The sequence below is a fragment of the Uranotaenia lowii genome, chromosome 1 (genome assembly GCF_029784155.1).
Source record: "Uranotaenia lowii strain MFRU-FL chromosome 1, ASM2978415v1, whole genome shotgun sequence".
Classification (NCBI taxonomy): Eukaryota; Metazoa; Arthropoda; class Insecta; order Diptera; family Culicidae; genus Uranotaenia; species Uranotaenia lowii.
This window is the reverse complement of record NC_073691.1, coordinates 133,245,154-133,259,679: the sequence shown is the minus strand read 5'-3', so window position 1 is coordinate 133,259,679 and position 14,526 is coordinate 133,245,154. Positions and strand designations below refer to the sequence as shown.

At 33.1% G+C, this 14,526-nt stretch overlaps 1 protein-coding gene across 15 annotated transcripts in view; it reads right to left on the bottom strand.

The window, feature by feature from the left end:
- Nucleotides 1-14,526, bottom strand: part of LOC129740085 (cGMP-specific 3',5'-cyclic phosphodiesterase) — a 338,821-nt gene that overhangs the window by 155,543 nt on the left and 168,752 nt on the right. For 4 of the 15 annotated variants that reach the window (XM_055731686.1, XM_055731684.1, XM_055731690.1 and 1 more), the window contains one exon: nt 8,488-8,542. The exons of 2 other annotated variants lie outside the window; for them this stretch is intronic. Coding sequence is in view for 9 of the 13 variants with exons in the window: in XM_055731673.1 (XP_055587648.1) it covers nt 7,963-8,368; nt 8,488 (407 nt within the window). In the remaining 4 variants the exon portion in view is untranslated. Of the gene's footprint in view, nt 1-7,962; nt 12,915-14,526 lie in introns of those variants that run through there. 9 more of the 15 variants (XM_055731678.1, XM_055731675.1, XM_055731679.1 and 6 more) reach the window with 4 other exon arrangements.

Below are 14,526 nucleotides of genomic sequence, written 5' to 3'. Positions count from 1 at the left end.
GATTTGGCAAGTGTTTTCACGAAACAACTGATGTCGATTGCTTCTTCAAGTTGAAAGTCGAGTTTTGTATTGGCTAGAAAATTGCTCTAGCCAAAATAAAAACTGGAATTTGATGATATTCATATAATATTGTTAGTAAACTCACCGCTCATCAAAACTGATAAGGTCACCTTCAAATATTTGGAAACAGGACATACCTTTAAGTCGGCTGATGCATTTCATGCAGCGGTCGAGCGAAGCATGAAGAAATATCAGTCAGGAAAACTCTACACGTTCTCGGACTTTGTTGAGTGTGTAAAGCAGTCTAATGTTGAAATGGAACCATTTTTAACCGTTATGAGCTGCAGCGACTTATTTCAACCTAGCATTCAGATTAAACAATCTGTTCTGAGCAAACTGAAACCTCGCCCTAAACTGTGCGACGTGAAACAGGTCCGATTCACGCGAGGATGTTCCAATTTCAGTTACAAAACACGTTTTGGAGGAGAATTCTGTAAAGTTAAACTATTTACTCAATCGCAGTTGAAGGAAGTACAACAGCCAACATTCAGTCTTCAATCCACTCTCGTATTCAATAGCTTGGATAGAGGTATCGAAAAGTCAAGAAAGGAACATATTATTAAGAAACTCTGTCCTTTAATCCCGGAAGACAAACGACAGTATTGGGAAGATCAAGAAGTCAACGATAACACTGATGAATTCTGAATCTTGTCATATCATTCTAGTCAATAATTTTGAATTAAATTAGAAATAAATCGATTATTTTATTCTTCCTCTATAATTAACGTATACCTTATGAATTTAAATAAAAAAATCTAATAATCCAACCAGCTTGTCAATAAATTCGAATATTATCATATTTTCAGGTTAGATAGATGAAGTCCTATTGTGTTTGTATCTAGCAAAAAGAAAGTCGGCACTAAAACGCGTCATTCATTTTGCAAAAAAATATGAAGCACAAGGACTTAATAAAGACCTAAACCTACCTCCTCCCGCCCTTCCCAACCTCCTCGTGAATAGGCAAAGCCATTGACTCCTTTTGAAATTAATAATCATTTTAAAAGTATAATGGTATTAAGGTTTTTTCTAACATTTCTATTAGTCCTGAAGCTGCCACTAGTAATTTACTAGTCATTTTAATTCGTAGAATAAAAGAATTAGACAAAGACAGTCTTTTATTATGGTCCTCACACTCACTGTTACTTTGAGACGTAATCAAAGCATTGCAACCATATTTTTTATTAAACTTACGTCACTTTGAGTAGAAATGGCGCATACGTCATTTTGTTTTCATAATGTTATGTTGGTATTTTTTAACATTTCTGAACATATTTTTATGTAATTAGGTCTAGTTTGGTATCTTCTATCGTTCATCTGCAAAAAACACAAATCAGTAATGTTGGCGCATACGTCAGTTTGCCAGATTACGGCAGTAGTGTATCGACTTACTGCGTACAGATGTTTGCGGATAAAAATCCGTTGTCTAGTGTTTTTGGGAATTATTTTCCACAGCATCGAACTTTTAGCACAGTTTTCACTTTTCACTTACTTTGTTTTGAATGTATGTTGATGGTGTAATTTTTTTGTGTATTTTTTTATTATCTGGCATTCGTTTATTTTTCCGAGTAATTGGAAAATGTTTGCGTATGAAGAGTGGATGTTTTCAGTGTCTTTCTTAATGTCTACTGTGTTTTTAGTTGTTTTAATGTGCATGGCAGCTTGGATTATCGACAGGGGAAACAACCAGGAAAAATTGAAGATATTGGAAAGCTGTCACAATAAAACAACTAAAAACACAGTAAACATTGAGAAAGACATTGAAAACATCCACTCTTCACACGCCAACATTTTCCAATTGGTAATCGGAAAAATAAACGAACTGCCCGATAAAAAAAATCACACCAAAAACTACACCATCAACACACAAACACAACAATTTTGATCAAAACAAAATATGTGAAAAGTGAAAACTGTGCTAAAAGTTCGATGCTGTGGAAAACTAATCCCAAAAACACTAGACAAACAGATTTATATCCGCGAATATCTGTACGCAGTAAGTCGATTACACTACACCTCATATCTAAAAACACGGATTAAATTGAATTATTCGGAAAACAGATCAAAAGACAACTATACACGACCAGCCGAGTCGACACTCACAAGAAAACGGCATCATTTCGGTAAGAAAGCATAAATTATGATCAGCAGAACTAACTAAATAAACACTAAGATCCAATATGGATCGAAACAAGACTGCAAGCCGAAAATTCTCCCCGAAAAATTCAATAATCTTTGAAAATTTAATCATTCAGACATATTTCTTTTTACATTTAAAATTTAAAATTTGATTTGGTCAATGGTTAATCGCGCAACTTATAATGTCTCAGGATGATCCATTTTCAGATTTATTTTTAATTTTATATTTGGGACTTTTTTTCTTTTTCTCGGCATTTTCATCCCGAAGGATGATTTAAACCTCATATTTGGGACTATTTACTCAAAATTGTAAAAAAAAAATCGAATCGTTTTTTGTATTTTCTTAAAATTATTCTTATTTCAAATTTTATGCCATGCAAATAAACGTTACAGTTAATACCATGTATCAACTCCAATATCGGTTTCCTTGATTTTAATGGAAGTATTGTCAAAACAGTGAATGATTATTAGGGTTCATGTCTCTTAATTGAAGAAATACAAATCGAGATCTCAAATTGAGCTTTCGTTCCAACTATAGACCCCAAGCCAACATGGAGGGCCGTTCAACGACTTATGAATTATGCAACCATTGAATAAAAAATTGGTCAAAATTTGACACGCCATCATATTTGCATCAGCATTTTTTTAAGTACAGATAACCTGTTTTTAATGATTTTGAAACTTTGATATCACTTATCTCAAAATCTATAAGTCTGGGATCTTGTTGAACAATCCTGTTTGAATACAATCGTCTGAAAAAAAAAATCGTGCCAATTTTAATGAAATTCCAAAAAAAAAACAACATGAAAACTAAAATCACGTGCTGAGCAGTGCAACAATTGGCAAATCACTTTCTAAGGTTGCCAGATTTTTTTCAGCACTTAGCCATGCCGGGCAAATCCCGGCAATTTGATATAAAAACCTTGTAAAATTCGGGAATTTTTGAAAAATTAATGACAAAAAATACGAAAAAAAATCCGGGCTTGTTTTGGCAAAACCCAAAAATTATTCAACAAAAATCAAGAAAAAAAAAATTAAAAAATATTTTTTTTTCATCAAAATTTAACAACAGATTTTAAATTGTATTTTAAGGCTAAAAAAAACCTGTATCAAATCTGTTTTAAGATCTTCAATCCTCACTTATTATGTAGATTGAGGCTTAGACTCAAAGTTTGAATGATAAAAATAATACATTTATTCTATTTTACCTGTTTTTCTGGGTAAGGGGCATTCTCTCAAAACGATGGGGGTATATAAAAACACTCTCTTTTTCCACTTTCCAAACATTATCAGACTTCTATGGAAGCTAAAATTTGTTTTACCGTAAAACGGGGTAACATTGATCACCGGGGTAGCTTTGATCAACATGAAATTTTTCCACATTATCATCAATAACTAAGTCCAAAGTTGAAATATCTTAAAACTTTTTCTACGTTTAAGAGGGGGGGTAGGGTCTAACGGGTATAAAAAAAACACCATTTTCACGATTTTTTTCTGGAGCTATCGTTCAAACAAATGTATTCAAATTTTTTGCATTGTACAGAGCAATGTTAAAAGAACATTTAGTAATTTTTTCGTAGAAAAATATTGAAAAATGAGCCGGTGACGTAGCATTTTCGAGGATGCCTTTTAGAAAACAGGATTTGCGGTGGACACTGTATCTCAGCACAGAATCATCTGAAGTCAAAAAATCAGAGCAAAATATTTTTAATAGATGTTTTTCTGGACCCCAACGTTTTTATTTAACTTAAAAATATTTTTATGAAATTTTTGTGGCTGTTTGAAATAATAACTACGATTTTTCACTTAAAAATCCGCCATTTTTCACCTGTAAAATCTCCCCAAAATAAAAAAAATCAAAAAAGAAAAACGTTGGGGTCTGGTATTTTGTATATAGAAAATATGTTCCAAATTTGAAAAGAATCGGATTAGTAGTTTTCAAATGACGATGTCCACGGACTTTAAAAATGTGCTTTCGAGAAAAACGCGTTTGAAGTTTCTGCTCTTGCTTTCTTGCAGTATAAGATAGGAGGAGATAAAAGCCTATAACTTCTACAGTTTTGCTTCAATTGGCTTGAAAATTTGACACAACATTCTTGAAATGTTTTACAATAAGAAAATAAAAAAATAAAAAAATCGATTTTTTGAAAATGTAAGACCCTACCCCCCCCCTTAAAAACCTACATGTTGAGTTTCAAATTGGGAAAAAATTGGTTTGTTTTGGAAAATTAATTGTAATAAATTGTAAGTAAAAATTACAATTTTAAAATCTTGAAATATCTGTTTTTTCGAAGGCTCGCAAACAAACACCCTTCCTGATGAAATCAAAGCGTTTAAAAGCAGCAGGTTGATTATGTGACAGTTCAACTTTTTTCCTTAGTAAATTTATAGTTTTGGTATGGTTTTTGTTGAAGTTTGAGGTAATTTTTTTGATATTTGAAAAAAAAAACGAACTGACTTAGTCTATCAATTACTAGCATTTGTAAATATTATGAAAGTATTTTGTTTCCTTTATGATCAAGAAAACTAGATAAAAACCGTCAAAATAGAGACTGATCAAAGTAACCCAAAAGCATCAAATTCTAAACCAAGACGAAATCGATTTTTAATCTAATTTAAAGGAGTTCAATAAATTTCAGCAACCATGTTTCACGTTCAAAGGAGTCCAGTACTCGTTTTAAAAATAAGAAATATGCCACATTGCCCTAAACAAAAAAAATCAAGAAATATTGAAAAAAAAATTGTATCGATCTTACTCCGTTTTTCGAAACTTGTAGGGTAAATGATCTTGAGCGGAACTAGTCAAAATCTGATCTTGAGCGGAACCATTTAATTTTCCTAAGATCTAGGCAATGATTGTTTATGAATCTTATCCAATTGTTGAAAAAATCACTTTTTCAAGATCTTTTCATACAAGCATTGACATTTTTGCTTAAATTTATTAACTGAAATAATGATATTAGAAGATTTAAAAACATACTCATTTCTGCTGCAATGTCCATCAATCTACGCTGACTTTGAACGTCAATTTATGTCATCCTTGACCGTTGAAAACTGATGCTCAATGAATAAAATGGTAGAAAAACTCATAAAAAAGCATTATTCGGGTTTTCGTTACAAGCTTTCCATCAAAATATCAAATAAAGGCGTAGTTTTTAAAAGTAAAATATGATCTTGAGTGGAACCATCTTTGATCTTGAGCGGAACTACTAGCTTCTGAAATATACCGCTAGGTGCGCTGCCTTATGCCTTATGTCTCACACGCGGTTTTTTACCCCTGAATGTATGCAGCACCTTTGTATTGTTCTTATAACATCAGCTTTAGGGGCAGAAAAGATGTAAAATTAAGCTCGAATAGAACAAAAACTAATTAATTGGTTTAACAGCGTACCAAAATAGGCACACAAAAAGTTTAATTTCTTGGGGTACAAGAAATGTCTTTCTTTCAGAGTGACGACGGGAAGAAGGAGGAAAGCATTCATACATATTTTTTGGCATAATTCGAGAACTAATGAAGCCAATAAAGTTGAGTCATTATTTCAGAATAACAACAATCTCCATTGCCATTACAATTTGTACTTTAAGAAATAGCTTTCTTTTAAAGAGGTTGTTTTAGATGTTCACATTCGGAAAACGATATACTATCTTATAAACAAAAATTCAAATTGTTTTACACACATTCCTTCAGTTTTACAAAGTGTAGCGAAGCACACCGGGTTAGCTATTTTATAATACTCCACGATTCAATTGGTGGCATGGTATTGAAAACCTATCCGATTCCCTTGTGTTTGACTTTACACTTGAGCTTGAACTAGAAATCGGTTTGAGAAATACTTGTTTTATCAGTTGAGCTAAATAATTAATGTTTCCATAAATTTTTAATATAAATAAATATTAACGTAATTCATAAGAAACTGAAATTTATTATAAACTTTATTCTATGAATGAGTTGCTTAGAGCAAAGTTGCCGAAATCACAGAAAAGTCTATTATTCCACAGAATTTTGAGGGAACTTTTCAACACCACTCTTATGATTTGTGTTGGCACATCTTTGTACCGGAGATTGCGGGTTTAAGTCCTGCCGGTGAGCCTTTGTATCTTATTCGAAAATTTGATGATATTTACGGCTTGTGTTCTTTCATTCTTTGATACCTCATGTTTCTCTAATACTTTCCATCACCTTCAAAAATTAGGAAACTTTTATCACAGCATCTGTGTCACAGAACACGAGATTTTGAAATATTTACAGAGTTCACAGAATTTTAGAGTTCCGAATGGATTTCCATATTTTTTTTTGGAAAATATAAAATTTAGGTTTCTTACTTTGAATTAGAAAAGTATTAAAAGATTTTGAACGTTAACTGATTTTTCCCAACTAAAATATAAAAGAAAAATTATGAAAAGATTTTCAACGTAAACTGATTTTTCCCAACTAAAATTTAAAATTGACCCAATTTATCATGAGTTTCCAATAAAATTAAAGGAAGAAATAATAAAAATCAGATTTTTATCTTAAAAACATTGATTTAGAGCAATGTACATTTTGTTTTGCAAAATCTGTAATTAAAGGCATCTTCTTTTGTATTACTCACTTTGTCGTTACCTTCAAAAACTTTTCGGGGCAATATGACCCTAAACACGCACATTCCAAAAATCAATCAAATATACTAACGAATTTAATTTATGAGATAAAAAAACTAAAATTTGAGTTTAGAGAATCGATTCTTTCAAAATATGATACAGTGAATCAAAGTGAAAATTTGACTTTTTTAAAGCAAGAAATAAATATGAACAGATATTTTGAGAACAACTTTGGAAACGCTAAGTTTCTTTTTTTACGTAAAAACATAAATTTTTTAACTTTAAAATCTTCAAAGATGAAATTTAATTGAAGTTTTCACAGTTACACATGTATTAGGGATAAGAGCTATTAAAGATGTTGACAGAAGAAAATGGTTCCGCTCAAGATCATATTTTAGTTCCGCTCAAGATCAGCGTGGTTCCGCTCAAGATCAGAATTCTTACTTCAGTAAAACAGCTTTAGAGTTATTAGGATTTACTCTAAAATATTCTTAAAACCATCATTAGAAAGTAGAAACCAAGATCTATCCGCTGAACTGAAAAAAATTTAGTTCGGGTATAACCCAAACCCATAACGCTTGATCAAATATTCCGAGTTGCGTCGAATTGAGCCAATTAGTTCCGCTCAAGATCATTTACCCTAATGTTCAACTGATTTGGGAACAAAACTTCCTAAATTTTTGTTTAGAGCTTCTGTACGTTTAATTATTAAAAGTCAAAGTACTTAACTTAACTCAACATAGTACTTACTTAAAAATGTTTGAAAACTAAGTATGATTCTGAAAGTTTTTTTTATGAATTTATAAATACATAAAATTCTTTCATGCCTTATGTTGAAAGCGTATCACTCTAAAAATCCATTTATTAAAATATATATGTTGTAGTGTCAGCCATTTCTTCAAACGGTTGTAGGCATCGTTGAATTTCATCACCTCAGTAGTTATAAAAAATAAAATTACAAATTCACTCCCAATCTTACACATAACCTGTGGCATGCAAAACCAACCGAATTAATCGCCCATTTATTCATTCTTCTTTTTAAAATATTAAAGCTACAAGGTTCCGGAAGCGGGGACCGAGGATCAACCACAGGGACCTACGCGTAGGTGAAGCTTATCACGGGGAGCAGGGACAGAAAGAAAGGTTCAAACAATGCATGCAATTTTTCACGCCATTCCATTTTACCAGGCATGTTCCAACTGAAGCACGGATTGCAATTTCTCTTCTTCGCCGTTGTTGTTATTGCTATATTTCACTTGAACCACCAGCATGCCACCGCCAGTTTTCTTCGTCGGTGAAGCTACTGGTTGTGGTGGTGGCAATTTTCCAGTCCCATTTTCCTCGCCAACAATACCATTTCCACCACTAACACCCCCACTTAGACTGCTACTTCGGCTACTAGTGGAGCCGCCACTTTCCCGGCTGCCCTCGTCGATTCCGGCCAGAGCAGATTTGCACCGATTGCCGATTCCCGGCGATGATGGTGGCCGGTCTTCTTCCTCCACTTGATTCGCCACCGGCGCTGATGATGACGAGGAAACGCTTGGGTTTGGGACCAGGTTGGGGACTTCTGTTGACATTTTTGCCACCACTTAGTCACACAACAACAGCCACAGCGTAGTAGAAAAACACACACACATCGTTGTTATACAAACATTCTCACTCGGGTTGCAACGACTACAAAAAAAACTGGCCCCACACATAACTTACTAACTACAGCCGGTCCAAACGGTTCCGTTGACGTCGTCGATCGGACGGCCCTTTGCTGATAGGAGCCGAATTTCCGGTGAGGTAGAAGAGAGAGAGAGAGTGAGCAGAAACAAAAAACGTTTATCAAAAGTGCCACCGGGGACAGACAAAATCAGGAAGAAAAGTGCTCCCAACAACGGCACAATAGGATATGTGGTTATGTTCAACAGGAGCACACCAGCAACCGAAAGGTTGCTTTCCCGCCATTTTTGGAAGGGCGCTCGACACTTGCAGTATCGTTCATTCGGTTTAGTCTACTTTAAGGAGTTTTCCTTAGAAGTTATCTAAGTTCGTTTGACAAAATACTGGATCTATCACAAAAAAATATCCACTAGATTTGAAGTACACAGCAACCGGTGATTTAATTAGCGTAATTCACAGGTTTCCTATTTTAAAAGCTGTAATTTATAATTTATTGGTTAAAAACTGCAACATTCTTGTCAGGCGTTAACGACTTTGCACAAGAGTATCCATCGCTATAACCATATGTTGCTCCCATGTTAGATTGATTCAAATTCAGCTTTGTTCATACTAAGGGAAGAATGCCACAGTGTGGTAAATTCCTGGAAAAAAAAAATTGTTCATACTAGGAAAGAATGACCCTGGGAGTTAAACTCCCTTTAAAAAAAGGTCATGCATTAGGTAATAAAACCAGAGTCAAATTTTCTTAAATTATCTGTTTCAAGGATGAATCATTCCAGAGGATGAAATAGCCGTACAAAACAATAAAAAAATGAATTATCTATGTGATTTTTAGTAAATATAAGGTATTCATTAACCCTAATCCGTCCTATTTTTTCCCCGTTGGAGTTCTTGGAGTGGCAACTTGACATTCTTGCTTCAAATCGATAAGTCTCTCTTGTTTCTAAACCGGTTTGTAGAAAAGTTATAGTTTTAAGAATCTCGTAACTAAAATGTGATTCAAGAGACAAATCAGCTAAAGGCTGATAGTCTTAATAATAAAAACAATAAAAAAAATAATTCTTAGACAATATTCAGCTACAACATTGCATTTCCACCATATTCGGAGTCATAGAAAAAAAAATCATAAAATGATGCTTCGGATAATGACCATGCTACCAAATTCTCAGAAATTACTTAGTGGTTGAAAAAGCTGAAATACGAAGCTATAAAGGTCGTATGGATCAAAAAGTGTTCAACTTAAATTCGCCGTATTTTTTCTAATCAGGAAACGCACCAGATATGAAGGTGAAAACAACTGAGTTGTAATCAATCAAAATTCTGAGTTCTTTTTATCTAGTGAGTTTCAAAGTCTGGAACTTAGCGAAGGCGCACACTTTTTCGAGCAAAACAGATGAAAACAACTTCCAGCAATCTCTACCGAAGCCATCATTCACAACTGCAAGTATAATTTTCTCATAATTTTGAATTTAAAATCAATTTCTCCTATGGTATCTTTTTTCTTGTTTTTTTCAGAACAGCTAAAATAAAACAGAGAGTGCTGGCGAGAGCGTGCCCAGTGGGACGGCACGTAGCAATACCGACTTGATGCGATTAAATGGTCCGGTGGCACCGAACTAATTGTGGTAAAAATAGAACCAACCGGATAAAAAAAAGCGTCCATCTCCTAAATACACCGTACAATCACCATTTCTTTTTTTAATCCTAAATTCCAGTCAAAGCCGCTTAAAAATTTAATAAATTTTTTATTTGTTTTCATTCAGTCGATTCATGCAACAAGCCTCAGAACTCAGAACTCAGAATGCACGAAAACCATTACTATTCATTTCTGAATAGTACCATAATAATAATCAAAATCTGATTTTCCCAGTTTTAGCGAATGATTTTTTTCCCCTACAAATCTGAGTCAAGGAGAATCAGAGTGTCTATGTGTTGAATGATGTTTCTATTTGGATTTGTACATTAGATCCTTAGTTATCAAAATGGCGTCCAAGCAAGAGGAGCTACAAATCAAAATTTTGGACATGCGTCCTGAAATTACAAACTACAAGCACGCAGAAAAATAAAAATCGTTGAATATGACCAAATCAACCGTTACCAAAGTAATAAAAGTATTCGAAAAACGTTTTACGACAATAAGGAAGTCGGAATCCAATTGACTCCAATTCGCAACGATAAGCAAAATCTCACGGTAGAAACAAGATCTCGGAAGCTGTATACGACAGTGTTGACAAAGTTTGATTGCGTGCTAATGGACGACGAAACCTACGCCAAGGCCGACTTCAGACAGCTTCCTTGACAAGAGTGTGATACAGTAGGGTGTGTCGTTTTGCAACTATTCTCGAATTCGAAAAAAACTCTGTAGTCTGGAAAGTTTCCTTTTTGGTCAAAACGTTATAATGAATTTTCACAGGTTTTTAATATGAGATTTAGATACCAGGGTTTTGATTTCAAATATTGTATGGTAAATTCAAAAATATGTTCGAAGTATGGGACTGTTTTGGTTTTTGTTAAATTATTTATTTAGTTGCAATGAAAATCAAATTCCAATACATGTAGCTTACTGTAAAATTCTCTGGCTTCAACTTTGTCGAAGACAGAAAAGCCGTACGACTAGCGTGAAAATAGTTATAACGCCCCAAACAGAGCATTTTTTTTCATGGAAAGAAACTAGCAACACTGACAGATTTTACGTCAAATTCTCAGAAATATCATTTTTACAAGAAAGTTATTGATTATAGAGCATTGAAATGTTCTGATGAAATCATCTTCAGTAGATTTTCTAAACCTTGCAGAAAATTGGGTCTCATGAAACTAACAATTACCAGATGCCAGGATTTTGCAAAAAATCAACTTATTTTAGGTAGAACTTTTTTTTCATATTTTGATTAAGAACAAACATGACATTTATTATTATTTTTGCATACAGACCATTTCGTTCTTTGTAACATTCGATTTTGGCATATCATATAAATCGTATGAAACTTGAAAAAAACAACGTTTACGTACCAAAGTGGAGGCAATATACATACATATATTCTCAAATTCTGGCTAAAGTTTTATGAGTATACGAAATGGACGATATTGGACACCTTATTCATACATACTTAAAAAATTCAATAAAGCAAAAGTTTTTTCTCTCAACGCATGCAAACCGTTGCCAGCGAAAATGATGAAAAATTGATTTAATAGCAATAGTTTATATTTATGAAAAGGTAAGACAAAAGTAGTTGAAAAACCGTTCGTTATTGGCAGGTGTCAAACAAAAAGCTCGCCAATCAAAATTGTTTCAATCGCAGTACAAAAATGTTGAAAAGAAGATTGGAAATTTGACTTTGTTTAACACATTTTGTCATCTTTAGGGACTAGGGGAAGGAGGGCTACAGCAGTTTGTTACGGTTAGTGAATTTTCAAAAGAAAATCTGATAAAAAATTGTTAAGTATTGGGGTGGGGGTGGTATAAAATGATCTAAAATTGCGTTTGAACGGCCCCTGATGTGATTATTTCACTAGACTTATGAAAATTCCTGGGAAATATAAATTCATTACGAAAATCTAGCGTAAATGTATTCAAATAAATAAAAATATTCATTGGAGAAAACGTAATAAATTCAGTGCAAGCTAGAAATTAGGTGACCAAAAATCTGAGAAATTGCAAATTGAAAAAAAGTCCGGAGAAATCTAGCATTGACAACTCGTGACAAATTCTGTGTTTCGTATTTTGTGAATCTAAAGAGGTCAAATTTTCTAAACTTTTTAATAAACTTTTCAAAACTCTTAGGTTCTAATAGAAACAATTTCGACAGTTGATTGGCATTGATGACATTGGTTGGAAAGTACGGTTTTTACAATAGTTTTTCGCATTTTTTGTGATCATGTTCTGATTTTTTTTTTAAATACATCCTCTTGCACATTGTTTCTCACTTGAGCTTTCCTAGGTATACATAAAATTTGTATAAGCATTTGGTAGCTTGTTTTATTCCGAAGCATGTTTTTTAATTTTTTTTCTTAGACTTTGAATAATGTAAAAATTGATCGTTGTAGCTGAGCGATGTCTTAGAAGCATATCTGTGTTACAGAATGAGTTTTTATTAATTATAAATTTTATACCAATTGTTTGAGAAACAGGATTTATTAAGCGATTTTAAGCGAAGAGTGTTAAATTGAGACTCAAGATCCCTAAAGAGATTTTATTTTAGTTTTGAGGGAGAGTTTATTCTAGTTTTGAGGTAAACAGAAAAATGATGCTTAATTAAAGATTTAATGATTTCATTGAATCTCCCAGAAGAGGATTTATTATTTGGATGCGCCAGAATAAAGTTACATTCCGTCAAACTTAAAAATTAATGAACTTTTACAATTTTTTCAGTTAAATCAACCCGATATTCGGTTAAAAATCACCGAAGGGTCTGTAAAACGCGTTTGCTCATTAAAAAAAATTACCGAGCATCCGAAATATATCAGGTCTTGGAAAAAGTAACGAACTGATTAACGAACTCTTCATGGTGAGAATTTGGTTTAAAAACAAACTCGTCATTTCCTTTTTACTATGTAACAAAATTAATCATAAATTAAATTTTTTTCAGGGATTTTAATCCTATTGCATGATTCATCCCAAAACTGTAACAAATCATTAAAACCTCCTGAAGAAAATGCTAAACCTGAACTGAAAGCTTTTTTTCGAGTTACTACGTAAATTTTCACTGATATCTGATGAATGTATAGTAGAGTGCCCAAGATGACCCGACTTTTGAAAAAGTGACATGCTGCAGGCTAAAATTGAACCTTGGCTCAGTATTAGGTTAAGGTTGCCAGATTTTTTTTCAGTATGTATCCGGGCCGGACAAATCCGTGCAATTTTATATAAAATCCTGGCAAAATCCGGGAATTTGATTTTAAAACTGACGACCAAAATCCGGGCAACATCCGGGTAAATTTTGCCAAAACCCATAAATTTCTGAACAAAAATCAATAAAAAAAATTTAATTTATTTTCACAAAACTCATTGACAGATTTTAAAATCGTTTTTAAGGCTTTCCTTTCATGATTATTATTATTTTATGTTTTTTTTTTTTCAAAACACTTGGTTTAGTGGAATAAATGAAAAAAAATTACAACACATTTTTTTTTTGTTAGATTTGCGAAATCCGGGCAAAATTCGGGTCACGGGAAGGGGTCGCTCTACGAGCCTGAAGTTAATCTGGGATTTGAGACATTTTGATCGGGACAAACATTAAAAACTACTTGTTTATTAATAACTTTGGCTTTTTCCAGCCGATTTCTCTTGAATACGGATTTTCTTAAAGCTTAGGTTTTTGTATATATCTAACCCGAAAACTACATTTAAATTAGAAAAAAAAGTGTTAAGGCTTCAAAAATAGACTAACATTTTTAAGGGTAATATTCATCAATGTTGATGAGGCATCAAAACGTTCTACCACCCTGACCAAAACACCCAATTTGTAATGCAAGCCATTCCGTCAAATGATGTAAAATAATGCTATTCTAAAAAACCTCAGAAATTAACATGACGCATATGCTTAAGATTATGATGTAAGGCTCTAAAAAGCAAAAACGACCTACTGTAGGTACAAGACTGAGTCGATTTGGGATCAATTTTGGAATTTCTCAAACCCTAGGGTCTAAAAAGCTTCGTTTTGATTCAAAAGTCATCCATGATTTTTTGCAGAAATTTAAGAAACTTTTACATGAGTAAATTTGAACTTTTAGGTTTGTATGGGAAAATAGAATATATTGTACTGAAAAATCAACACCATTTTTGTTTCTTCTGTGGAAGCTAGCCTGCTTTTGGTTTTTGTTCCATTTTATAAATTTTTCCAAGGAAATTTTCCGCTGAACACCTTTGTTGAAGACCGTAACTTCGTAAGATACGAAGCTACGGTCTTGCTCAAAGTTGTTCAGCGAAAAATTTACTTTCAAGAATTTATAAACTGGCACAAATACCATAAGCATGCTCAAAGCGGGCTTCACAGAAGAAACAAAAATGATGTTGATTTTTCAGTACGAAATATTCAATTTTCCCATACAAACTTCAAAGTTCAAATTTACTCATGTAAA